The 25580-nt window shown below is 40.4% G+C and overlaps 1 protein-coding gene across 2 annotated transcripts in view; it reads left to right on the top strand.

The window, feature by feature from the left end:
• zfp91 (ZFP91 zinc finger protein, atypical E3 ubiquitin ligase) overlaps nt 1–25302 on the top strand; it is a 61804-nt gene extending 36502 nt beyond the window's left edge. Inside the window, exons 4-11 of one of the 2 annotated variants that reach the window (XM_028812363.2) lie at nt 5252–5288; nt 5597–5686; nt 7993–8121; nt 8621–8668; nt 12420–12498; nt 14222–14336; nt 18241–18340; nt 24371–25302. In XM_028812363.2, the coding sequence (XP_028668196.1) occupies nt 5252–5288; nt 5597–5686; nt 7993–8121; nt 8621–8668; nt 12420–12498; nt 14222–14336; nt 18241–18340; nt 24371–24923 (1151 nt within the window). In that variant the 3' untranslated portion in view covers nt 24924–25302. Of the gene's footprint in view, nt 1–5251; nt 5289–5596; nt 5687–7992; nt 8122–8617; nt 8669–12419; nt 12499–14221; nt 14337–18240; nt 18341–24370 lie in introns of both variants that reach the window. The other variant, XM_028812362.2, reaches the window with a different exon arrangement.
• Nucleotides 25303–25580: the final 278 nt, after the last annotated feature.

Genomic DNA, 25580 nt, shown 5'->3' with positions numbered 1-25580 from the left:
TGCCTTTTATCTTATATATAAACGTCTACGTGTGTGTGTGTGTGTGTGTGTGTGTGTGTGTGTGTGTCTGTCTGTCCGGCCCGGAAGTGTGAGGCTACAACATCAAGCTCAAAGAAAGCGACTCTGTTGCCAAAGTGAAACTGCCGAGAAAAGAGAGAAACTCGCTTAGCCGCTAATGCACAAGCGAGGCGAGCACATCGGCAAAACAACCTCCTATGAGAGAGATGCCCGGTGTAGTTTCTTTCAATTACCTGACATCTCTACGTTTCAATTTTTTTTTCTGATGATTTCAATAGTTTCTAGGACCCCGGGCTTTTTACAGCACGGACTTAGACTGCTAGTTTTTAATAATTTTTACATAAAACATCTAATATCCCATTACAGGTAGTCCCCAGGTTATGGACATCCGACCTACGACTTACGAACGAGGACGCAGCTGCGACGCATGCACCTCAGTAACTGCCACTCCATCATCTTCGGCCTGGAGATGCTGCAAGCGGTGGCTGGAGGGGGGGCAATTTCGCTGCTCGCGCAGTATAGTGTCCCTCGGGCGACTCCCGGTAGCAAGCGGTGACCTGTGGTCTATAGTCACTGGGGCCACAGCTATCACTCGTGTGCAGGACGATGGTTCACTGCCCGCCTACTACGTTGCCGCAGCTACTGCTCCTGACTGGATGCAGGCTGGATGGAGCGGAGGAGGGCGTTTCACTGCCCGCCCGGCACACACAGCTGGTAATGCTGCAAGCAGTGACCCAGTTGTGGCTGAACGGAGGCCATTGAGGGTGAACAGGGCAGCAGGGGTAGCATTGTAGTGTGCCTCGGATGGCTGCCTGTTGAATTGGGGTTGGGCGATTCACTACTCACCTTTGGCCGCACCGTGTTCGTTCTCGTTGGATGGACGCGGCAGGCAGCATACTGTAGTGGAGGTGACTGTATGGTGGGCGAGTGATAAACCCCTCCTTGCCGGCCCCAGTCATTCTCATTAGCAAGCCTGCTTGTACTGTTACACACATAGCAGGAAGTTGTCTCTTGTCAGTACATTAGACCTGTTGACGGGTGCCTTCCTGCTGTGATAGCGTGTACAATGCTGTGCAGAAGAGCTCATCTTAACCTTTTGTCTTCACCCTTCAAGAATGTCTCTGAAACACAAATCTGATGCAAGTGCTGGTGATACAGTAAAGAAGAGAAAAACCATCACCATTGAAAATAAAGTAGAAATAATAAAAAGGTCAGAGCAAGGTGAAACTCCATCATTCATTGGCAGAGCACTTGGTTACAGTCGGTCAACAATAGCATTTATTAAAATAATGTACCTGTTCCGACTTATGTACAAATTCAACTTGTACACAGGGAAAAATGAATTTGAATGATTTTCGCATGAGGCTACAACATAGCAAAATGCGGAAAAAGCAAAGTTATCTGAATAATCCTGAATGCACTGTAGACTTGCATTTCAATGCAATTCTTTGATTATTATATAAACACATATCTACAGTGGTTAGCAATGCTGTGTCACAAGTCCAGCATCCTGGGGTTTGAATCCCATGCCTTGTTGTTGTCCATGTTAGTTGGCTCAGTTGTGGGTTTTCATCTGTGTTCTTTGCTCTCCCTCATCCCCGTTTGTCTCCAAAGACAGGAAGGTCAGATTAACTTGTGACTCCATATTAGAGGGAGCGTGTTGAGAGCGTGTTACTGCACCCACCACACAACATATTAGAGATATGTGTGTGTGTGTGTGTGTGTGTGTGTGTATGTGTGTGCAGGAGTGACCAACAGTGGACTGGCATCCCGTCTGGGGCTCATTATTACCTTGTATCATATGTTGCCGGGATACACTCCATCCCACATGACCCTGGTTAACGTTCTGCTGTGTTACATCCACAAAGGCAAATACACATGAGAGGAACGTTATGGTTAATAAAGAATTGAATAACAAAGAGAGTGTTTTTGGTAATAATTAACTTATTTGTATAGTCACTGACTTGCTTTTCATGTTGTATTTAATTGTGAAAAAATTTCAAATCAAGGTATTGTTATTGTTGTGTAATAAGGTCGTTTGTGTATTATTCAAACACATTGAAGTTACTTACACTGCAAGTGGTGTGTATTTATCATGTTCTTTTGGAATCTTAATACAATTTTCTCTGAAGATTCTGAAATTCTGTTTTGTATGCCATAATCGAGAACTGCTCATTTCTGATTTACTCTTGGAAAGCAGATTTGACAGAGCCTTGCAACGGCCGCCCATTACTTTGCAAAGAGAGAGAGAAGATAATTGCACCAAATTGAAAGAGATGGGAAAATGGGACAAATGCCAGAGTGAATTTCTGGGGGGAAAAAGAGCTTATACAATTGTAAATAAATATTACATGTTTTTAATTACTAAGTTTAGTTAACTGGGTGGTGTTAAATGAACTTGATGGTGGCCTTGATTTTAATTTGTTTCTGCTTTCCCAACATTACAGCTAAACCCAAGATCCCGCTTAACCCAACAACTTTACATTATCTTACAGTTGCTCATAAAATTATTTATATTGACACACAATTACAGGTTGCAGTTTTCTTCTGATTTAAATGATGATTATTTTTATTTCAGTAGCATGTCACTGGTGTTTGTTTTATCTTTTTATCAAAGTGACTGGTATTTATTTGTTTTGTGTCAAGCACATTGAGCTACGTGAAATGTGTTACGTAAATTAATTTTATTAATAACACTAGCAAAATACCCGCACTTTGCAGCGGAGAAGTACTGTGTTAAAGAGGCTATGTAAACATATATCTACATATATATATATATATATATATATATATATATATATATATATATATATATATATATACACATCTACATATATACATATACACATCTACATATATACAAATATATACATATCTACATATATAGCCAAATTCTTGCGCTTTGCAGCGGCGAAGTACTGCTTTTAAATTTTTATTAAGAAGAAAAGAAAACCTTTTTAAATTGAGGGAAAATATACCAATAACAATTTGTTAAGGATCTGTTTTTTTGTGAAGCTGCCTTTACACAGCCTGTCCGCTGTTTTATAAACGAACACAATATAAGGCCGTCCTTTCTCCTTGCTTAGCGGTTCTGTATTGTTTTATTGTTCGTTTATTACGATTGTTATAGTTATTGTGTAGCTATTTGAGACTCACTTTTCTGTTCAGGTACCCATTTCCTTTATGTAATCCGTGGATTCTCCGCTGTTTTTTGTTCGTTTATTACGATTATAGTTATTTATTGATTCCCTTCTTTAGCTGACTGCCTGCTCATATAAGGCGCTCTGCTGTTTTTTTGTGAAGCAGCCTTTACACAGCTTCTCCGCTGTTTTATAAACGAACGGCATATAAGGTCTTCCTTTTTCGTTGCTTCGCCAAGGAAGCAGCCTTTTTATTTAATCCACGGGTTCTCCGCTGTTTTATTGTTCGTTTATTACGATTGGTATAGTTCTCTTTGTAAACCACGTTGTCAGTTCAGCACACCGGTTGTAATATGACCAAGCCGTGCAATCTTACTGTTGAGAATGCAACGTATAGTTGTACAGGAGAAAAGCAATCTTGCCTCAAATCAATGGCTACCTTTTGTAGGTCTATGAACTTAATTTAAACTTTAGGTGTACACGGTGCTTTGTTTCCGAAGTACCTGCACTCATGAAAATGTCTGTATGCGTCAGTCGCTTCATATTCTTTTCCTACATTATCAATTGTGTAATGTGTTTTTTGAACAGGTTTGATTCATCGAAGTGATCACTCGTGCTGCGTTCAGTCCGTTCACGCGAGCCACTATCTTGTGTGATGTTGCGATGTCCACGGCTTTATTTAATGTTAGCTAAGACCCGGCACTTAAAAGTTTCTCGCTACAGCAATTTTAACTCCGTTACAAAGTGATCCAAAGTCTCGTTTATACCTCGTGTCTTCTCATTAAACTTGTATGTCGCGAATATGGTATTGCAAACGGCAGTGGGAGCGTTTCTATAAACTTAATTTAAACTTACGGTTTACACCGTGCTCTGTTTCTGCAGTAGCTGCACTTATGAATATGCTTGTATGCGTCACTCGCTCACTTCTTATTGTTTCACTGCCTTCTCAATTGTGTAATGAATGTTTTCTTCAGCGCTCTTTGGAGCTCTTCCTTGTTTTCTACGTACTGCATTCACAGTCAGTTCACGTGATTACGTGGAGTGGCGTGATGACACGATACGCAACTCCGCCTCCCACGGCCATCGCGCTGCAGTCTATTACAGTATATGGACAAAAAAGAGGTTCCAGTTATGACCGTTACACGTAGAATTTCGAAATGAAACCTGCCTAACTTTTGTAAGTAAGCTGTAAGGAATGAGCCTGCCAAATTTCAGCCTTCCACCTACACGGGAAGTTGGAGAATTAGTGATGAGTGAGTCAGTCAGTCAGTCAGTCAGTGAGTGAGTCAGTGAGGGCTTTGCCTTTTATTAGTATAGATTCTACACCCTGCTTAATCATGTTCAAAGTCCACAATTGAGTGGAACCAATCCCAAAAGCAATGTCTGTAAGTTAGGAAGGGCACACTCACATAAGACTAATCGCCAGTTTAATAAACACCCAGACAACTTTATAAACTATGGCAGAAAAACGCGTTGGGGAAACCTGCAAACTGCACACAGACAACAACGGTGGGGGAATCGGGTTGCTTAGACATTTGTGATAATCGCTGCACCACTTTGTTTACTTTTTGTTGGGAAGATAGAAATAGTTGTGTTTAACTGTATATGTAAGTGTAACAACAATGAGAAGTGCCATGTACAAAAAGAAATTAATATACAATATATAAACTCACTATCCTTTTACTAACTGTGTCTGTCTGCTAGCGCAATTAATTAGTAATTTCAAAAATAGTTTGCCACAACTAGCAAATGATTTTTTTAGGGGCATTCCAGTATTTTTTTTTATATAACATAAATATTATGGGGTTATTACAGTTACATTAAAATGGATGGGTCTATGGTAAATTATGAAATTACAGTTTAATTAAAATATTTAAAAGATTTAAAACTCCACTCTGCTGCTTTCCATTGCTAAATGTCAGGCTTTTGTTAGCTTGGTGTCGCTTAAATAGGTAAGGCACTACATAATTAATAGATTATACTTAATGCCTTAAGAATCCCTATGTTTTTAGAATCTTCAATCAAAGTTTCCTTTGCCTGTATAACGCTCTGTGCTTTTGTAAATCTAACTGCTACTTTTTCATGTTCTTTAGCTGCCCCAGAGGATCCTCCATCCAAAGTCGGATTAAGGTAAAACCTTGCACTTTTTTCACTCCTTTATTAGAGGCGATTGATTTTTGCCCTTGTAGAGTTTTCCAAATTTTTCCAGTAGTCATACACTTAAAGGAAATTGCAAACTATATATGCAAAATAAATATCTGGTATCAAATTTATTTTGTTTTAACCTTTCACTTTAATTATTTTCTAGTAACTTAATCCTGTGTAAGTCACTTTGGGTAAAAGCATCTGCTAAGTGTGAATTGAATGTATATTAAACAATAATGTGATGTATGTTTGTGTAAAGTTACAAAAATGTTTAACCTTTTGTGCTGTTTCAGTGAGGAAGATGAAGACATGGTCATTAGTGAGGAAGAACCCCCTTTTCGAGACGACCCCAAAGACCAGAACTATAAGCCACAGGATGAAAGGTTAATGAAAATTTTTTGGTTTAACTCTGCATGTTTCTCTTTCCAAGTTTAACTACACATGTTTTTCTCAAGTGTTTTCACTTCAGGATGTATTATGAGATAGTGTAAGAATAACATGTTTTATGGAACAGTCGTTTGTTTACAGGGCTGTGATATTTCTCCAAGTCAAATAGTTCTGAGGCAATTTAAATATAATTTTACATACACCTTCAAAAAGTAGCTAACCATTATGGCTCATTTTAAAATTAAGATTGCTCTTTTAGTGCTGTAACATATTCATTCTTACATGTATTTTCTGCTCTTTTTTTATATGTTGCTGAATTATTACCACATCAAAACAGGAGGCCTTTGCTGTAACTGTGTTGCAATAGAAAACTGCTTTTTTTGTATGTGGTCCTTAACTATTGAGTCTTTTAAATCGTCTTTGTGGACCTTTTTGCAATGCAATAAGATACACCTTTATTAATCCACACGGTGCTGCTTATCACTCATTCCCCACTTTATTATGGACATCTGCTCATTTACAGTAACGGTCTGCTCCTCCGAAAACCAATCAGGTGCGTCTAACATGTTTTTTATATGTATATATATATATATATATATATATATATATATATATATATATATATATATATATACAGTATGTGCTGTATATAACATGGAGACATGGCAGTGCCAGTCAGCACATTAGGCTACATGGTATGATGCCGGAAGTGAACCTTGCTTACAGCTGTACATGGGCTTCAACAGGTGCTGAGATATAGACAAAAGTTTAGTTGACCAAACATTCAAATGGGCATCCTCTGCGATCTGGATGACTTTGAGCATGGAATGATGACTGCTGCCAGACTTGTTTTTTTCCAGCATTTTAGGAAACCGCTGCCCTTTTTAGGATTTTATTTTTTTTGGTATGTTCAACAAAGATACTCATTTCGCTTCATTTCTGTGGTCAAAAACATCTTGTTAATAAGAGAGATCAGAAGAGAATGTCTTAAACCCGTTATAGCTTTAACACTAGAATTACCAAAGCATACGAGAAAACTCGTAAATCCGGCCCACCTTAAATCCATTCGCACCTCTCCATCAGTGTCTTTTGTCCTGTAAATGTGCCGATTTAAGGCAAGCAGCCTGCTATTCCATCCCCCCACTGTCGCAGAATGTTCACAAAGTTCTCCCAGCTCATGCGTTGATTGATTATCTGGGTGTGAAGTGCTGGAGTTTTAGAGTTGAAATAATAGATCATTACTTGGAACACATGCATTTCATGTGTGTTCCGTTTCTACAGTAATCTGTGTAAACGCATTGTTAAAACAGAAACTTTTTCATATTTTAGTAATAAATGGTACAAAATGTAGGCATCAACTATATAATGTGTGAAGTCTGAAGTCCAAAGATCAAATAAACACTTTCACAAAAGGTTCAAGGATGATACAACAGCTTCCGTGGCGTAGCGGTAAAATTTGCTGACTTGTAATCAAGAGTCCCCAGTTCAATCCCGACTGCCTCCTATATTTGCCATTTTCAGTAGTTAATATTATACAGTACACACATACATTTGGTGTGTGTCTGTAACAGCCGCTGTACTTTTATAGGACTTGTGAAAGTTATCGTTTTATTTCACTTTTATTCTCACAGTCACGACCACGATGCATACTACCGGCCACCTCCCAGGGATCTGACGCTGTTACTTTTTATCTGAAACTGGGAATAACTGTAGATGTGAGTGGTGTTTTGAGGCATTGGAACTGGACATTCTCTGATCTGGATGGATAAAAGACATAGGTATATATGATATACACAGGAAAGTTTAGTGTGGAGTGGTCTTCAGTTTTTTGGTAGAGTGCCCCTTTTTGCATCGAAGCAGGACAAAATTAAAATGGGCCACCCATCTTGTGGTGAGCTTATTGTATCAAACAAGTATATCTGTGGTATATTTCAGATCATTTCATATTATAATAATGAATAGAATATTATAAAAGCAAAAATGCTAATCCAGAGAAACTGATGCAAAATTAAATTTGCAGTGCATCCTGGGACAAATAATCCCAGGATTATTATGACATGCATCCTCATGGGAAAAAATTTCAATCCAATTTAGGTTTGTTTTAACAGCCTACATCCTACTCCTCACCAAGTTGAATGAACCTTTGTATTCATTGGCATTAAAGTTGGATTTAGCAGTTTGCAACCTTGGTGCATATCCGCCATAATTTCACTTAAATTTTTCATTTTCTTAGTTTTTATTTGTGTCCACAGTAATTGGGATTTCACTGATGTAAACTTGTTTTTATTTTTCTGTCTACTAGGGACCCACCTAAACCTCGTAGGAGGGCTCAAAAGGGAAAAAATGATAAAGACAAGAAGCTTGATATCAAGACTGAGGTAGATGTTAAGCAGGAGAATGAATTTGGAGAGGAGATTGAGCCACCAAGGAAGTAAGTCAGTATTTGGTTTTGTGCGTTTTTCTATTTAGTGCATGCATTTCAATTTTTAGAAATACATATTTAACAAACAGGCTCGGTGGAATATCACAAAAACTTTTAGAATTGCATAAAAGCAGTGTTCATCAAGATTTTAAATGTATTTGTTATCACCTCATGGTACGTGAAAAGTGAACGGTTGTTGAGTTTTATGCATCTAAAGATGAAAGACAAATGCAACAGTTCTGCATTTTAGTTGAAGTTAATTGTAGCAAATGTAAAGCTAGGTCATTAAAGTGTGTGACATCATTTAGAGTTACATTTTATAAAGTGTTTTGATTTGAGTATGCTGTCACAAAGAAAAAAGAGGATTAAGAAACTTGATTCTTCTGTCCATAGTAGCAAACTAAATCCAGCATTTCACAGAATTAGAACTACATTGGCTAAACCGCGTGAGATGTGCTGCTTTTGTAAATGCTTCATATTCTAAATAAGTTTCTATTTGTGTCAGAAGAGGAAGAAGAAGGAAGGATGATAAAAGTCCCCGGCTACCAAAGAGGAGGTAAATACTTTAAGTAATTTAAGTTCATTCATTCATTTTTCAGACCCTCTTATTAAAGTACAGCATAGTAGGGGGGACCAAAGTCAGGCCCTGCAGCATATAACACAACCCAGACATCAACCCTGGAGAGGATGCCATCCTGTTTTTGGGAAAACAAACTTGCATATCCTCAGTTACTCACATAATGGCAGTTTGAAGTTGACTTCCAACCTAAACTGCAAGTATTGAATGGACAGAAACCAGAGTACTTGAGTTAAAACCCACATCCACTCAAAGAAACTGTGCCAACTACACATAAACAGTACACGAACCAAGATGTGAACTCAAGACACTGGCTATATAAGGTCATGAGAAGTTTAACAGCACTTTATTTTTTTGGTTTATCCCAAAATCACACAAGGAGTGCCTCGATGGGCTTTAAAGTGGTGCAGAGCTACAAGTTACAGTTGGGCAAAAAAGTATTTAGTCAGCCACCAATTGTGCAAGTTCTCCCACTTAAAAAGATGAGAGAGGCCTGTAATTTTCATCATAGGTATACCTCAACTATGAGAGACAAAATGAGAAACAAAATCCAGAAAATCACATTGTCTGATTTTTAAAGAATTTATTTGCAAATTATGGTGGAAAATTATGGTATCATGGGGTTCACAGAAACACCAAATTAGACTGGTCTGACAACGCAATGTCCCTGTACAAAGAGGACAGAGCAGACTGGACCTCCTAAGGAGACTCACGTCTTTTGAAGTGTGCAGCAAGGTGCTAGAAATGTTCTACCAGTCCATAGTAGCCAGTGTGGTGTTGTACAGTGCTGTCTTCTGGGGAAACAAGCTTGTTCCACCATGGTGTTCAAAGAAGCACCTCTGAGGGTCTTTTCTGCCCAGAGCTATCAGGCAATTCAATACTTCCTCCCGACATATCATTTTGAAATATCTGCACAATATACATTATTTATTTATTGATTGATTGGTTGTAATTTTTGTCTTTTATGTTTTTGTTGCTGCATGCATTTGAATTTCGCCATGAGATCAGTAAAGTTTAACTAATAATCAAATCTAATATAATGACATGCATATTTACAAGTAGTAAGTGTAACATGGATAAAAAGTCATTATAACTGTACATATAGCAAAAGAAATGCATTGAATAATAATGGTTTACTTATAAACCACAGGAATAATTTTAAACTCCCAGCTAAATTAACTGTGCAGAAGCAAGTCAGACTTCCTTAATACAGTAATAAAAAAAACAAAGGATAGAGATTGTGACAGTTCTGATTTCATAAGGTCGCCGATGTCGTCTGGTGCCAGGCCATTTAAAGTTTTGTAGGTTGTTAATAGAATACAGATGTACAGTATATAGGAAAACTATTATGGCAGAATCAAAATTTCAGTTTTGAGTTTTCAACAGCTTTGCACATTTTAAGCACTCCTGAACATAACTTTTGTTATTTTGGTACTGCTGTCCTTCTCTGTGCATTTGTATTTGTAATAATAACACTGGTCAACAAGCATTTTGCTACTGGGATTCTTTCACCTGTACTTTAACAAATTTCACTTGCTGACTCCAAATCTGAAAACCGTTTTCGTCTCGCACGTCCTGTTTTTTAGTTATGATGTTCCAGGTCTTGGACAACTAGTGTGACTGGACAGTAAAGGTGATACGTTTCAGCGTTTAAGAAATAAGTTTGGTCTCGAGAAAAGTGAAGCCAAAATTAAGGAAGGTGTTTTTGTTGGTCCTGAAACCCGTGAACTGATGCGTGACGAGGAGTTCAAAAGGAAACTGAAGCCCACTGAATCAGCACCATCATTCGTGCAGGTTATCTAGAATTTTCTTGACAGTCGCAGAGCAGAGAATTATGCTGAGCTTGTGGAGAATATGCTGAAAGTATATCAGCTTACAGGAGCCAGAAGGTCACTGAAGATGCCTTTTTTTTACATTCTCATCTCAACTTTTTTCCACCAAATCTAAGTGATGTCAGAGATGAGCATGGGAAAAGATTTCATGAAGATATAAAGATGATGGGAAACTGATATCGGGGAAAATTCACTCCGAGCATGATGGGTGACTACTGTTGGTTATTGCAAAGTGAGACGGATGTGCAGTACAAGCGCCAAAGTGAGGGCCTCCAACATTTTTGGGCACGCTGACCTCACTTTTATATTGGGGTAAATTGACATAAATATGCTTTAACGTGTCTCTGGTATCGTCTTATGGTTTGTTTTCAAAACACATCAAAACAATTTTGGTGGGACAGAGTCCAAACTCTACATATCGTGTTAATATATTATATTGATATTCAAAAGTGTCAAAATGTCGATGTGGATTTCAAAAATCTGATGTGCTAACTTAATTCTGATTTCATGTATGAAATGAGTGTAAAAACTTAATAGAGAGCTGCTCTGAAGTTCCCAGTAGCAAACAAAAAATATTTTTTGTAGACCAGGGTCAGTCACTCATTGTCCAACCCACTATATCCTAACACAGGGGTCTGCTGGAGCCAATCCCAGCCAACACAGTGCACAAGGCAGGAACCAATCCCAGGCAGGGTGCCAACCCACCGCAGGACACACACAAACACCAAGCACACATTACGGACAATTTAGAATACACCTAACCTGCATGTCTTTGGAGTGTAGGAGGAAACCCAAGCAGACATGGGGAGAACATGCAAACTTCACACAGGGAGGACTCGGGAAGCGAACCCAGGTCTCCTTACTGCGAGGCAGCAGTGCTACCACTGCGCCACCGTGCCGCCTGTAGACCAGTGTAATAATACATTTTATTTATACAAGGCGCCTTTCTAAGCACTCAAGGACACCGAACAAACAATAACTGAAAAACATATTATAAACAAAACTTAAAACATCAGGAAATACAGAAAATTTTAAAATTAAAACCAAACAGTGCCACTGTAATCGTAGAGAAAAAGCCATTTTAAACAGATGGGTTTTAAGTTTACATTTGAAGGTTGAACATGATTCGATATTTCTAAGCTCAGTAGGTAGTAAGTTCCAGAGCTTGGGAACAGAATGGCTGAATGCTCCGCTCCCCATGGTGGTTAGATGGGCGAGAGGGACAGTCAGATGGATAGAGGAAGAGGATCTAAGGTTACGGGAGGGAATGGCAACATGAAGAAGGTTGGACAGATATGGAGGGGCGAGGTTATGAATGGCCTTAAATGTTAACAGCAGAATAATTTTAAAGTCAATTCAAAACTTAATTGGGAGCCAGTGAAGCTGCTGCAAGACCGGAGTAATATGATGAATAGACGGGGTTCGAGTAATGATGCGAGCAGCAGAATTCTGGACTAGCTGAGGCTTATGGAGAGATTTATTAGAGAGACCAAAGAGGAGTGAATTGCAATAGTCCAGACGAGAAGTAACAAGACTGTGAACAAGAATGGCAGTGGTATGGGGAGTGAGGAAGGGTCAGATGCGATTAATATTACGTAGGTGGAAGTAAGCAGACCAGGTGACGTTATTAATGTGAGATTGGAAAGACAGAGCACTATCAAGGATGACACCCAGACTCTTGACCTGAGGGGAAGCAAAAGAAAAAATTTGTGTGGTAGAATGTGAATCTATGGACTCTTAACGCAATTTTTTGAGACTGAACAGAAGTTAGTTATTATAAGGAGAACGTCTAAGGTGAACACAAAAGTAATGGTAAGCTGCATTGTAGCCCTTTGTGAAGCAGAGTAACATACTGACAAATCTTTCACGTTTTAAATCCCACATTTTGTGTTAATTAGGAAGAAGCCTCCTATCCAATATGTGCGCTGTGAGATGGAAGGGTGTGGAACTGTGCTCGCTCATCCTCGCTACTTGCAGGTTAGTGCCAAGAGATCTGTCATTCTGGAAGACATACGGGGCTGAGTTGTCATCACCATTCAGAGGTCTCAGTTAAATATTGATATCATACTGTGCAGAATCACTTGGGGAAAGAAAACAAAAATTGTCTTGACAGTTCTTGAAGACCTTTTAATATTCATCATTTCCTTAGTTTCTTTTTCGTAATGGAGTTAAGCAACCAAATTTACCCATGGACAAAGTCACATTATCTACTAATTAAAAAAAGTAGCCATTTTCTTCCAGCAAACCATCCATCCATCCATCCATCCATTTTCCAACCCGCTGAATCCGAACACAGGGTCGCGGGGGTCTGCTGGAGCCAATCCCAGCCAACACAGGGCACAAGGCAGGAACCAATCCCGGGCAGGGTGCCAACCCACCAAAGGACACACACAAACACACCCACACACCAAGCACACACTAGGGCCAATTTAGAATCGCCAATCCACCTAACCTGCATATCTTTGGACTGTGGGAGGAAACCCACGCAGACACAGGGAGAGCATGCAAACTCCACGCAGGGAGGACCCGGGAAGCGAACCCAGGTCTCCCAACTGCGAGGCAGCAGCACTACTCACTGCGCCACCGTGCTGCCCTCCAGCAAACCTTAACATGGAATTTGGTTGCTGAGCATTTGTATGTTTAAGAAGTTAGGACAGCCTAATGGGTTCAATGTATTCTTCAGTATATTCATTCACTGGTGCCGCATCCAGACCTCGTTCCTCCCTTGTCCCCATCTACTGGACTAAATTTATTCAAAGGTGTTTGTATGACTCTGTTGCATTCATTTAATGAGCCTGTTTGTGCAGATACAAAGTCACGGAGAGTTGGGAGTCTTTCCCTTGAGCCTCTGGTAGAGGGCAGATACCAACTCTGGACTGGGTGCCAGTCCATTACACGATTCACTTACAAGCATAGGTTTGGCAGCTAAACTTGCATAGGCATTTGCACACATAAATGACATAGCTTTTTAAAACTAAAACTCGTGGAGCATCTTGCCTCAGTGCTGCTGATGGCACTGGACAATTACAGCATGGGTTGCAGTGCTGTTCATTTGTGATGCAAAATAAAGAGAAAAATATTGAAGTCTCATCTTGTGCTAATGCTTAAACCCAGTAATAATACAGACAAATAAAAAATTGACAGATAATGGCACACTATACTAAAAAATGACAAATAATGGCACACTACAACTGCATCGGATTACACAACAAAGTAAATTCTTCCCTGCATTCCTGTTATATCCATCTGTCTCTCAAAATTATTGCTTGCTAGCAGTTTTTTTTTTTTTTGGTGTTACTTCTGAGTGATCTCAAATATATTGGCAGGCTGAGTTGTCTGGGTGTTTCATCAAGTTATACTACAGTACGTGTGAAAGGCAGCTGCTCCTTTTTGCGAGATCTGACTAAATCGTTTAAAAAGCTTTTGGATTATTGAAGTTTCTCTGTTTATATTCCTGTCGGTATTGTGGTAGTGGCTTTCAGTAGCGGTTTATTTGTGTTGTCTGTAGCATAATAAAGCTGCAAGCTTTGGAAGTTTATAAAATTAGTACATTTTGGCCCACTTCTCAAGCACATAAAGATAGTATTTCTCAGGAGCCGATAAAAGATGCTGCTGTTCAAATTTGTAGCACATTAGTCTTGAATGTATAATACGGAATTTTTTTGCCTGCTTCTCATCTTCTCTATTTTTTTTTTTTCAGCATCATATTAAATATCAGCACTTGTTGAAGAAGAAATACGTTTGTCCGCATCCTTCGTGTGGCCGCCTCTTCCGACTTCAAAAACAGCTTCTCCGGCATGCTAAACACCATACAGGTACTTAAAGTATTAAACCAAGGTTTATCCTTTCCTAAATAGCAATCTGTTTTCTTCTTAATATTGTAATTCCTGTATGTTTGGTTAGTTTCTTTTACACTGTCTCACAATTCCAGTTTTGCATGCTGTACCAGTTCTGATTCCAGTGTACTCCATTGTGATTGGCCTTCAAAATGTATCACCCTTACCATACTTTAGCAGCAGAATAGGAAATTTGAAACTGTTAGAAAGTCCTGTAATCTGTCACTCCCTGCGATCCATACTTATGTAATATGAAATCCTGAATGTGACTTGGTCTCTGACTTGAAGGTGTATAGTGTGACACTAACTTAACATGTGCCACATCTAATTTATTCATTATAATGAAATCTTTAATTTTAAACAAAGAGTAAGATGCATACCTCCTGTATTATCACACTTACTATTACACAAGTTGTGCTCTTATTATACTTACACTTGGTCTTCTCTGCTGTTGTCCATGAAAGAGAAAGATACACACCACTGGTACTATCACTCCATTTCACTTACGACGTCATGTGTTAGCACAAGAAAGAGGGGAGCACAAGTCTTCTATATCCTTGGCCTGTCTCGCATGGTGTCCCAATTAGAGGATTTGTGTGCTTCCATTCCCCATGCTCCCTCATGCTCAATCCAGCATACAAAGATGTGAGAAAAAGTGTTACATTCGCTCACTCGGTCTCACCCAGCGGTGCACAAGAACCGAGACACAGTCCTCCCATACTCATCACATGTAACGTCTCATCTGTGTATTTTGTCTGACTAATTTTTCTGAAAAAGCACTACACTGTATTTGCAGAAGGTTTTACATCTGCCTCTGCCATAAGTATCCTGTACAAACCAGGAGTCACCGATTAAAAAGCATTACAGTGGAACCTCGGTTCACGAACGTCTCGGTACATGTACAAATCGGTTTACGACCAAAAAGTTGGCCAAACTTTTGCCTCGGTTCACAACCACACACTCGGTATACGAACAAGCCAGTTTCCCTTTCGGTTTGTACATGTTCAGTCTCTCCCTGTGTATTTCCTGTGTGCAGAGAGAGAGAGAACGACACACAGGCAGCGCGAGAGAGAGACGTGCGCACACACACATAGGCAGCGCGAGAGAGAGAGACATGCGCACACACACAGGCAGCGCGCGAGAGAGAGAGAGACAGATGCCTACACACAGGCAGCGTGAGAGAGAGACAGACGCACACACACAGGAAGCGCAAGAGAGAGACGCGCGCACACACACGCACACACAGGCAGTACGAGAGAGAGACAGACGCACACACACAGACAGCATGAGAGAGAGAGGGCTGGACGCAGGTAGGATGGCAGTTAAAGAATGCGCTGGGCTTGATTTTGTTTTCACTTCTGTTTACAGCGATCAGTTCGTAGCGTGCATTATTGCAATGTTACTTTTCTTGGTGGTTTATTAAATTACGGATTTTTTCAAATGTTCATTTTTTTCCCTGTGCTTAAAACTCATTAAAAAAAGTGTTTTTAGCCAGCGGTTGGTAGCGCTATAGCGCAAACTATTGCAGTGTTAGTTTTCTCTGTTGTTCAAGGTTTTCTCAGTGTTATTCAATGTTTTTACATTTAGTTTACTATTATGCTGTGCATTCTATGGTTTAATTAACTATATTTGTGCTTAAAAACTTAATATATATATTTACATACAGTTTGTATGGTCTGGAACAGATTAATTGTATTTACATACAATCCTTTGGGGGAAATAGCTTTGGTTCACGACCAAATCAGTTTACGAATTATGGTCGTGAACAGAGGTTCCACTGTACTGTGCATAGATACGTTAAATCTAAAACTATTAATATTTATTAATTGTGGTAAATCAGCCCCGACATAGACGGGCACTGTGACACGGGTCCAAAAGCCCACGCTTTTTATTTCTTTTTCTTTTCCTTTCACAGCACACAATGCCCACAATTCTCCCATAAGTAATGCTCAGTCCTCTTTCTTTCTTTCTTTCTTTTCACCATCTCCACTCCTCTCCTTGCTAGCTCTGTCCTCCACCTCCCGACTCCGGCTCCCCGAATGGAGTGAGGCAGCCTCTGTTATAAGTGTTCCAGGTGTGCTCCCATTATCTTCCAGCAGCACTCCCAGGTGTAGCGGAACTGCTGCACGGGCACTCAAAGTACTCCAGGTGTCCCCGGATCTCTTTCTGGCAGCACTTCCGAGTGTGGCAGAAGTGCTGCCGTCCAAGGCCCACGTAATTGTCCAAGCACCCCCTGGAGGTGGCCACGGGCCCCAACAGGGTTGAGCTTCCAAGCTACCTTCTCGTGTCCCAGGGAAGGTATTGTGTCTCTCCCGGTCCTTCCATCCTCAGGGTGTTCCGGCTGGGTGAAAGCCCCAGCCGTCCACCACATTATGTATGAGGCTTTGATGTATATACAGTGGATTCAGAAAAAAATTAGACCCTTTAACTTTTTTTTATATTGCACCCTTAGGCTAAAAATTGTTTAAATTAATTTTTCCCTACGTAAAGCAACACTCGAAACCACAGAATGACAAATACAAATTAAATTACAAATTTAATCAAAATTAAGAAAACTCAGACTGACACAAATATTAAAATCTCTTTGTTATGACACTTGAAATTTGTCTCCGGTGCATCCCATCCTATTGATCGTCGTTGAGATGTTTCTACAACTTGTTTGGAGTCCACAATGTTCTCAATTCAGTTGATTGGACTGACTAAGAAAAGCACACACCCACCGTCTATAGAAGGTCCGACAGTTGAGCAAAAACCAAGCCATGGGGTCGAAGGAATTGCCTGCAGACCTTAGAGAGACAGGATTGTTTTGAGGCACAGATCTGCAGAAAAACTGCAGGTTCCTAAGAGTACAGCGGCCCTCATAATTCTTAAGTGGAAGAAGTTTTGAACAATCACGACTCTTCCGAAAGTAGACCACCCAACCAATCACAGAAGAAGGGCCTTGTTAAAAGAAATGATGACGAACCTGATAGTTACTCTAGCTGAGCCCCAGAGGAACCTGAATGGAGATAAAATAAACTTCCAGAAGGACAGTCAACACTGCAACGCTCCACTGCTCTGGACTTTATGGCAGAGTGGCCAACAGAAGCCTCTCCCCCAGTAAAAGAGACTTGAAAGTCCACTTGAAATTGGGGGAAAGAAAAAAGACACTTCAAGGATTGTCATGTTTGGAGCAGAACAGGCGCCACTTTACTCTTGTGCTGTGCCATTCCAATGGTAAATCACGGTGGTGGCAGCATCATGCTGTGGGGTTGTTTTTAAAAGGCAGGGACATATTTATTAACTAATTATGAAACAGAAAAAAACATGACTACTTTTATCATTTTTAATTGCTGCGTATTACCATCTATAACCTCGCATTTCTTGCTTAATTGACTGCAAGGAAGTGGTAAGTATCGTTTTAGTTTGTCAGCCTTGCCTCTTCATGTTCCGGTCCAGTTTTCACCTACAACATTAGTGTTTTTAACATTGACACATCTTGTAATGGGGCGGCACGGTGGCGCAGTGGGTAGCGCTGCTGCCTCGCAGTTAGGAGACCTGGGGACCTGGGTTTGCTTCCCGGGTCCTCCCTGCGTGGAGTTTGCATGTTCTCCCCGTGTCTGCGTGGGTTTCCTCCCTCAGTCCAAAGACATGCAGGTTAGGTGGATTGGCGATTCTAAATTGGCCCTGGTGTGTGCTTGGTGTGTGGGTGTGCTTGTGTGTGTCCTGCAGTGGGTTGGCACCCTGCCCGGGATTGGTTCCTGCCTTGTGCCCTGTGTTGGCTGGGATTGGCTCCAGCAGACCCCCGTGACCCTGTGTTCGGATTCAGCGGGTTGGACAATGGATGGATGGATGGACATCTTGTAATGTGTGTACTAAATATCTAATCTTACTTTGTTTTCAGACCAACGGGATTATATTTGTGAGTACTGTGCCCGAGCCTTCAAGAGTTCTCATAATCTGGCTGTACACCGAATGATTCACACTGGAGAAAAGCCCCTACAGTAAGTACATGTGAATGAGAGACAGCTGATCATGGGGTCTGACGACGAAAGATTTGTAAGATTACCTTGGGGTGAAGTGATTTAAAGAATTATGATTAATACTTTGGGCATCATCTTTGTAAGTATTCTAGATATGAAAAAGAAGGCAACGTCTCTTGTAGCAGGTGTGAAATGGTTTATTTCACAAGAAAGCAACATAATTTGACTATGAAGTAAGTCTGCGATTAAATAAAATAACTAGACTGGGTACAGTTGAATTCTTGCAACATTGCAAGCCAACTTTGCACGGGAGGTGGCAAATTAAAAAACAATAAAATTGAGTCTATTATGCCATAACTGGTTATTTTTTCCCCAAGTGTATTACAATCCATCCTCCTATTCATTTTATACGGTTTGTCCAGTCTGGATCTCTGAGACAGCCGTCTAAGCATAGATGCCCAGACATCTCTTTTCCCTGCCAACTCCTCTGGTGGGGGACACCAAGGCACTTCCAGGCCAACTAGAAGATATAATCCCATCAGCATGTCTGAGGTCTGCGTGGTCTTCCCCTGGTTGGACATGTCAGAAACACTTCTACCAGAAGGTATCCAGGAGGCATCCTTATCAGATGCCTGAACAACTTCAACTGGCTCCTTTCAATTAGTTTAGGATTGTGGGGGATGCTGTTTTGCACTGTTTACTTGACCTTATTTTGCTCAAACATGACCTCATTTACTCTATAAAAGCCCTGGACAGGATGCTAGTCTGTTTAAGTACATGCTCACACAGGGCCAATTTGAAATTGCCAATTGAAATAATAGTAAGCAAGTAACTAAACACCTTTGCAGATACTCAAGAAATATTAGAATAACCAACAATAACAACAACAGTGCCTCTCAAATAAACATCAGAATTACAGTGAACCCTTGTTTATCACGGTTAATCCATTCCAGACTCTACCGTGATAAATGAATTTTCACGAAGTAGGATTCTTTATTTATAAATCAAATATTTTCACAGAGTATAGAAAACCTGTTTACGACCTTCTAAATACGTTTTTTAACATTATTAGAGCCCTCTAGACATGAAATAACACCCTTTAGTCACCATTACACTTGTATTACTCAATATATTAGACAAAATAATCTAATAAGACATATTAGACGTTATAAATATCATATTACTAGGCTCACCCGCATTTTATCCTGAATTTGTGTGCGCTCCATGTGTACATCAGGCATGTAAGTGTAGGGAATGAGAACATCAAAGTGCCCGTTCATAACATCTCCTGAAAACCTAAGTTTTTTTATCCCCTCGAGTGCCTGTCCAAAGTCGTACAATGTCAGCCCGAATCTGTGCCGCTAAAGACGGAGTTTCATGCACTAAATAAGCTATAGATGAGAATAAGCAAGCACCATCTCCCCTGATATTTACTACGTGGTGAGGCATTTGTACTCCATCAACATTAATTTTATTTCCAGAGACATAATTTTGTCTATTTTTCCAGTGCATAGCGCACAAAAGCAAGGGAATGATGGGAGCACCAAAGCTCTGCTCACATCGCGTCGCTTTGTACCGCAAGTAGTAAGTCTGTGATAAGCGGAATACCGCTACGCTTTGCACTCATAGGACGGAAGGACAATCCCGACCGCTTTTATATAGTAGATAATTGTACTGTACATTTAATTACACACACACAATTCTTACACACAACCACTAACCTAAGAAGGCACGACATCAGTAGGAGAGTCTTCAAGTGGTGCAGTATCTTCAGCAGGTGCGTTGTTGTCTTCTTCCACTGAAGGAGTACTAGGAGTAGGCAGTGGGTGTCTGGGTGCGCGGATGAAGAACATCTTGTTAGGCAGTTGCTGGCGCTGTCTTTTCATATGCGTGAAGAAGCTTTTGTAGGGTATTGCCATCTTTGATCATATCCAAGAGTTTCACCTTCTCCTGGATAGTAAGCATCTTCCTCCGGCGCTTAGTTTTATTGTCAGAAGGCTTAGAAAAAGCAGCACGTTTAGGAGCCATCGTGGGGCTTAGATAAAAGTTCTCTGAAAGCGCATGCGTAGTGACATAAGCGTGTATGAGAAAAAATCGCGATAGAGTGAAGCCGCGAAAGTCGAAGCGTGATATAGCGAGGGATCACTGTACTAAGAAGAAGAAAATTCTGACTTGGGTTAAGATAAGTGTAATGACTGTGATGCTTTATTAAGATATAATGTGTAGGCAACCAGTACCCTTCCCTGATACACTTCTGTTGAATAATCCATTGGCTAAAAATACACTACTAGTGAGTCACAGAGAGGATGTGCACCATTGTTTATAATGGCAATTAGTTCTGTCTTTATTCTCGCTTCCACTTATACGTCCAGCGGGTCCAGGAGGCATACCATAACTGAACCTGCCTTCTTAATTAACCTGTTAATTTGGTGGGCCTGTCTTGAAGTGATGTTACTGGTGCAGCACACCACACTGGTTACCATAGAGTTATAGAGCATGTAAAGCAGGGGTGTCCAACTCTGGTCCTGGTGGGCCGTAGTGGCTGCAGGTTTTCATTCTAACCCTTTTTCCTAATCAGCGAGCAGTTTTCACTGCTAATTAACTCCATTTCCCTTCATTTTAATAGCCCTGTTTTTAAGGATTCAGTCCTCTGAATTGATTTGTTTCTTCATTAAATGGCAGCCAAACAGAAATGAGATGTCAAATGAGAGCCGACAGATGACCAGTTAAACTGGAACGTCAAACTCCAGCCAATTTCACTCAATTTCTTAATGAGAAGCAGATTCTTGCTGTTAATTAAAGCCATTATTGAATATCATGACTTGTTGCTGCTCTCATTCTGCCACAGCAGACTGTTGATTTTCTGCTTTTTCTAAGACCACCATCAAGATCTTTTGGTGACCTGAGCAGGCCAACATGATCGAGACCTTCACCGTTCTTTATTTTCAGGTTAGCTTGTCATGTGGCGGCTTGTTTTGTGTCTCATTATTGTTTCGCTGCTCATTAAGGAAATAGAAATAACTAAGGGGTCTGATTAGGGTTAACCCTAATCTTAACCCTAAGCCTAACCCTAATTAAAACTAAGACAAAAGAAGTTAATTCGCAGCAAAAAAAACGGTCACTAATTAAGAAGATACAGTAGTCAGAATTAAAACCTGTAGCCACTGCGGCCCTCCAGGACTGGAGTTGAACACCTCTGACCCAGGGCCATCTTATTCAGCAGCAAAAACGGCTCACTAATTAAGACGATGGTTAGAATGAAAAACTACAGCCACTGCGGCCCACCAGGACCAGAGTTGGACACCCCTGATGTAAAGGATATCACTACTCAACTTTAAAGGAACATTAAGAAGTCTCCTAAGAAAAAAAGAGTGAGCTCCACCCTTTCTTCTGTAGTTCCTCTCAAGTACTTGTAGGTAGAGAATGTGGGAGGTAAGACCCACATACACATCAGGAGAAACATGCAAAACTCTACATATAAAATAAGCAGGGGTCAGATTTGAACCCTGGATGCTGGATGTGTTGGGCAACAATGTAACCCACTGTGTTGCCAAGTCCCCACATCGCTTAGCTCCGCAAGGTCAATTCCTGATTAAGAGATGAAGCAGTTGTTCACTTACTGTTTAACCTGACATCACAATCGATCATATTTTTTCCCAGTTGTCATCACTTTCATGAGATAAGTCTAAGCTTGGCCTCCATTACGTAACTCTGTGCTGTTGGGATTGGGTGTTTTTTACCTTTAAGAAGCAGCTATGCTCTGTGCACAATTGAAACTGTGGGCTGAGAAACCCATTTATGCTTCATTATACTAATGTACATAAATTGATGCAGCTTTCATCATTTTTTATTTGCCACTTGAGGCTCATACAGGAAGTGCACAGTATGTTGTAATTACTTCTTGGCATCTGCTTATTTAATAAACCAGAGAAAGAAACTGAAGCAGGCAATTGGCTGGCAGTGATGCATTGCTCTTGTGTGTGAACAAAGCATGCGGTGAGCAGTGGTACTTTTTTTGAGAGAGCGGGGCATTTAGGGTAGTAGGTGCCATTGACTTCACATTTCTCAGCCTACTCAAATGTGTACGTTTTACTTGATAGTTCTCCTTCAGCTCTATACAAATATGAAAGCATAAATGAAATAAATGCACAGTGTGTATTATAATATTATCCATGCAATCTCGAGAAGCATCTGGCACAAGGCAGGATCAGCCCCTGGACAGGGTGCCAGTCCATTGCAGGGTGAACACACAGACACATATGTGGGACCACCTTAGGAATGCCAATTGACCATGTGGGAGGAAATTGGAGCACCCAGAGGACACGCAACACATCAGTCAGACAAGCTTCTCCCTTGTTTCTGAGGTCCAAAACACCTGCATTCCTTATTCCTCATCCCTCCATTATATGCATTGTGCTTCTGGATGAGCATTCGTTGGTTGTCCGCTGTCATGCATACAAAGCCTGAGCTATGGATGTTTAATTTTGTTGGGGCGGGATGTGGACTAGTTGGAGTGAGTTGCTGGGCATATCGGACTACACAAGTGCACGCTGGCAACTTCTTACAACTCGCTAAGATTATGTAAATGAAAATTGCTGCAAAAGTTCTCTTAACATACCGTAGCTATAATTTGACATACTCCGTGATTAAACGTCCTCCTGTGGCAAGATCAGCAACTGAATTCGTCAAGTGTGACATCCCATCTAACTAGAAGTCGTGTCATGTGACATGGGTGTAAACAAAGTGGCATCGTTATTTTTGAGGGGTTCAAGTATGACCATCCCATCCAGGATTGGTACCTACTTTTGCTCGATGTGGCCAGGAACAAACCTTGGGATTCTGAGCCACGGAGTCAGAAGCAATTATTATGTTACTGGAGTCCGAGTTGGTAAAAAATGTTCTGACTCTGACTAAATATAAATCGTAACATAATGTGATAAAAATTACAATTTCACATATACTAGTTCAATTTAACTGTTTTTTTTCCTTCAGAAGACTAATTTACATTGAAGACTATTTTTTTTTTTTTTTTTTTTTTTTTTTTTTTTTGCAAATTTCAAATATTACATATTTATGGCACAAATTCACAATGGCAAAAAACGTTTACACAAAGTTAGCAGTTTTTGAACACTTTGTAATCACGACAGACAGGAAACATTGATCTGTGTCAGTGCATTGTAGAAGATGATGGTGAAAAAGTATGTGATGCCAATATCGATAGTCTTACTGGTTCTGAAAAGAATAATCCACGTAAGAAAAGCTTGGGCTGCTGTTGGTAAAGGTGTTGGTGAGGCGCAGGGTGGACTGTGTGTGGATCCCAGGGACACTGTGCTGTAAATAATGCGCCATCCTTCAGATGAGACGTAAAACCGAGGTCCTGACTCTCTGTGATCCTTAAAGATCACTGGGTCTATCCTGATGTCCTGGCTAAACTGCATACCATGACCCCATCGATTCCAGCCCCATAATTATCCCGTCTGTAAATGGTTATCCTGCTCACTCCCTTTCCCACCTAACAGCTTTTGTGTGGTGAGTATACTGGTGCAATAATGGCTACCGTTGCATCAACAAGCTGGGTGCTACATGTTGATGGTGGCTGAAGTGGTTCCCCACTGTCTAAGTGCTTTGTATAAGGATGCAATTAATTACACAATTGATGGATGTGAAAGGCACTGTATGATGGATGGATAGAAGTGAAAGGCACTAAATGATAGACAGATCGAGAGAGATTATTTAGGAGCATCAAATTTAAAAAGACACATACAGCGTTTTCATCCAAAAACGTTAGAAACTGTACTTGGCAGTGAAATAGGTCTTTGTATGTTGTGTGCTTTCAATCAACATAGTAAATACAGTATATTAGTCTAATTTGCAAATAGAGGAGTTAAGTCAGTGGTACCAGAAAATGAGGATTTGAAGTTGAAGGTTTTGTGTACCGACTTCCATAACCCTGAAGGTAGAGAGATACATCTTAAAGATATATAATATTTGATTCTGTTTGTTTCATTTAATGTACTGATGCACTGACAGTTCACTCTGTTCCTGTCACAGGTGTGAAATCTGTGGTTTTACCTGCCGCCAGAAGGCATCTTTGAACTGGCACATGAAGAAACACGATGCCGACACCTTTTACCAGTTCTCTTGCAATATCTGTGGGAAGAAATTTGAGAAGAAAGACAGCGTAGTGGCGCACAAGGCCAAGAGCCACCCTGAAGTTCTGATAGCGGAGGCTCTAGCTGCCAATGCTGGGGCGCTGATCACCAGCACAGACATCCTGGGATCAAACCAGGAATCGCTGGTACACCCCCAAGAGGTAGTTAATGCAGAGCACCCGGGTACAGAGAGCCTTCTGCTAACATCGCCTTGCATGAATCAGATGACCTGTGACCCCGACGCCCTCGTCATTGGTACTGAAGAGCTGAATATCCCTCACCAAGCCAGGGCTATGTGTGCCACGGCAGATCGGCTAGTGATCAGTCCACAGGTTTTGGCTTCGGATACCCGGATCCTGACCACCAGTACCGGATTAATCATCAACGCTGAAGCACTCGGGGCAACCACAGAGGTTCTCATTGAGAACTCGGATCATCATATCCTGCACTGAAAGGATGCAATATGGACACTGCATTGAGAGAGAAGAGAGAGAAAGAGAGACATTTGGGCAGACAGGATGGCATGGAGGCTTTATTTAAAACTATATAGAAAATGTCCATTCAGTGCAGTGCCTGACCATGAATATTGCACCACCTTGCATTTTTTTTTTTGTTTTGTTCTTTACTTCTTAACATTTAACATAATAGGATTTTTTTTTAATTTATAATAGCTATTGCTACTCGCTTGTACAGTCAATGTAAAATAAAACTGCCTTTGCTATAGGTCCACAAACAATAAGATTTCATTTGGGTTATGAAAAACTAATGAATTGCAAATCCGACTCTCGTCTATTAAAGAAAACACAAAAAACACGCAAAATATAAAACAAAGCTTCAGGGACTGCGTCTGAACGAAGCAAATGGGCTGACAAACAAAACGTCTCTTCTCAGTTTTCCATCATTTTTGTTTGTTCACTTCTATAGATATATTTTTTTGGATGGTTAACCTTAAAGGTTAAAAGAGTGAAGACACTGAGCCGGCAAATCAAAAACGATATTTAAGGACTGCAACGGTGTATTTAGTTGTCACTGCTTTCCTGATGTGAAGAGAATGTGAATTAGGAAATGTTGTTTACGAAGAATGTGTAAAGATTAAGCAATTCTCCAGA

This window comes from Erpetoichthys calabaricus, chromosome 10, assembly GCF_900747795.2.
Source record: "Erpetoichthys calabaricus chromosome 10, fErpCal1.3, whole genome shotgun sequence".
In the NCBI taxonomy this organism is placed as follows: Eukaryota; Metazoa; Chordata; class Cladistia; order Polypteriformes; family Polypteridae; genus Erpetoichthys; species Erpetoichthys calabaricus.
Note: the sequence above shows the minus strand (reverse complement) of the source record. Positions and strands in the feature narration are given on the sequence as shown.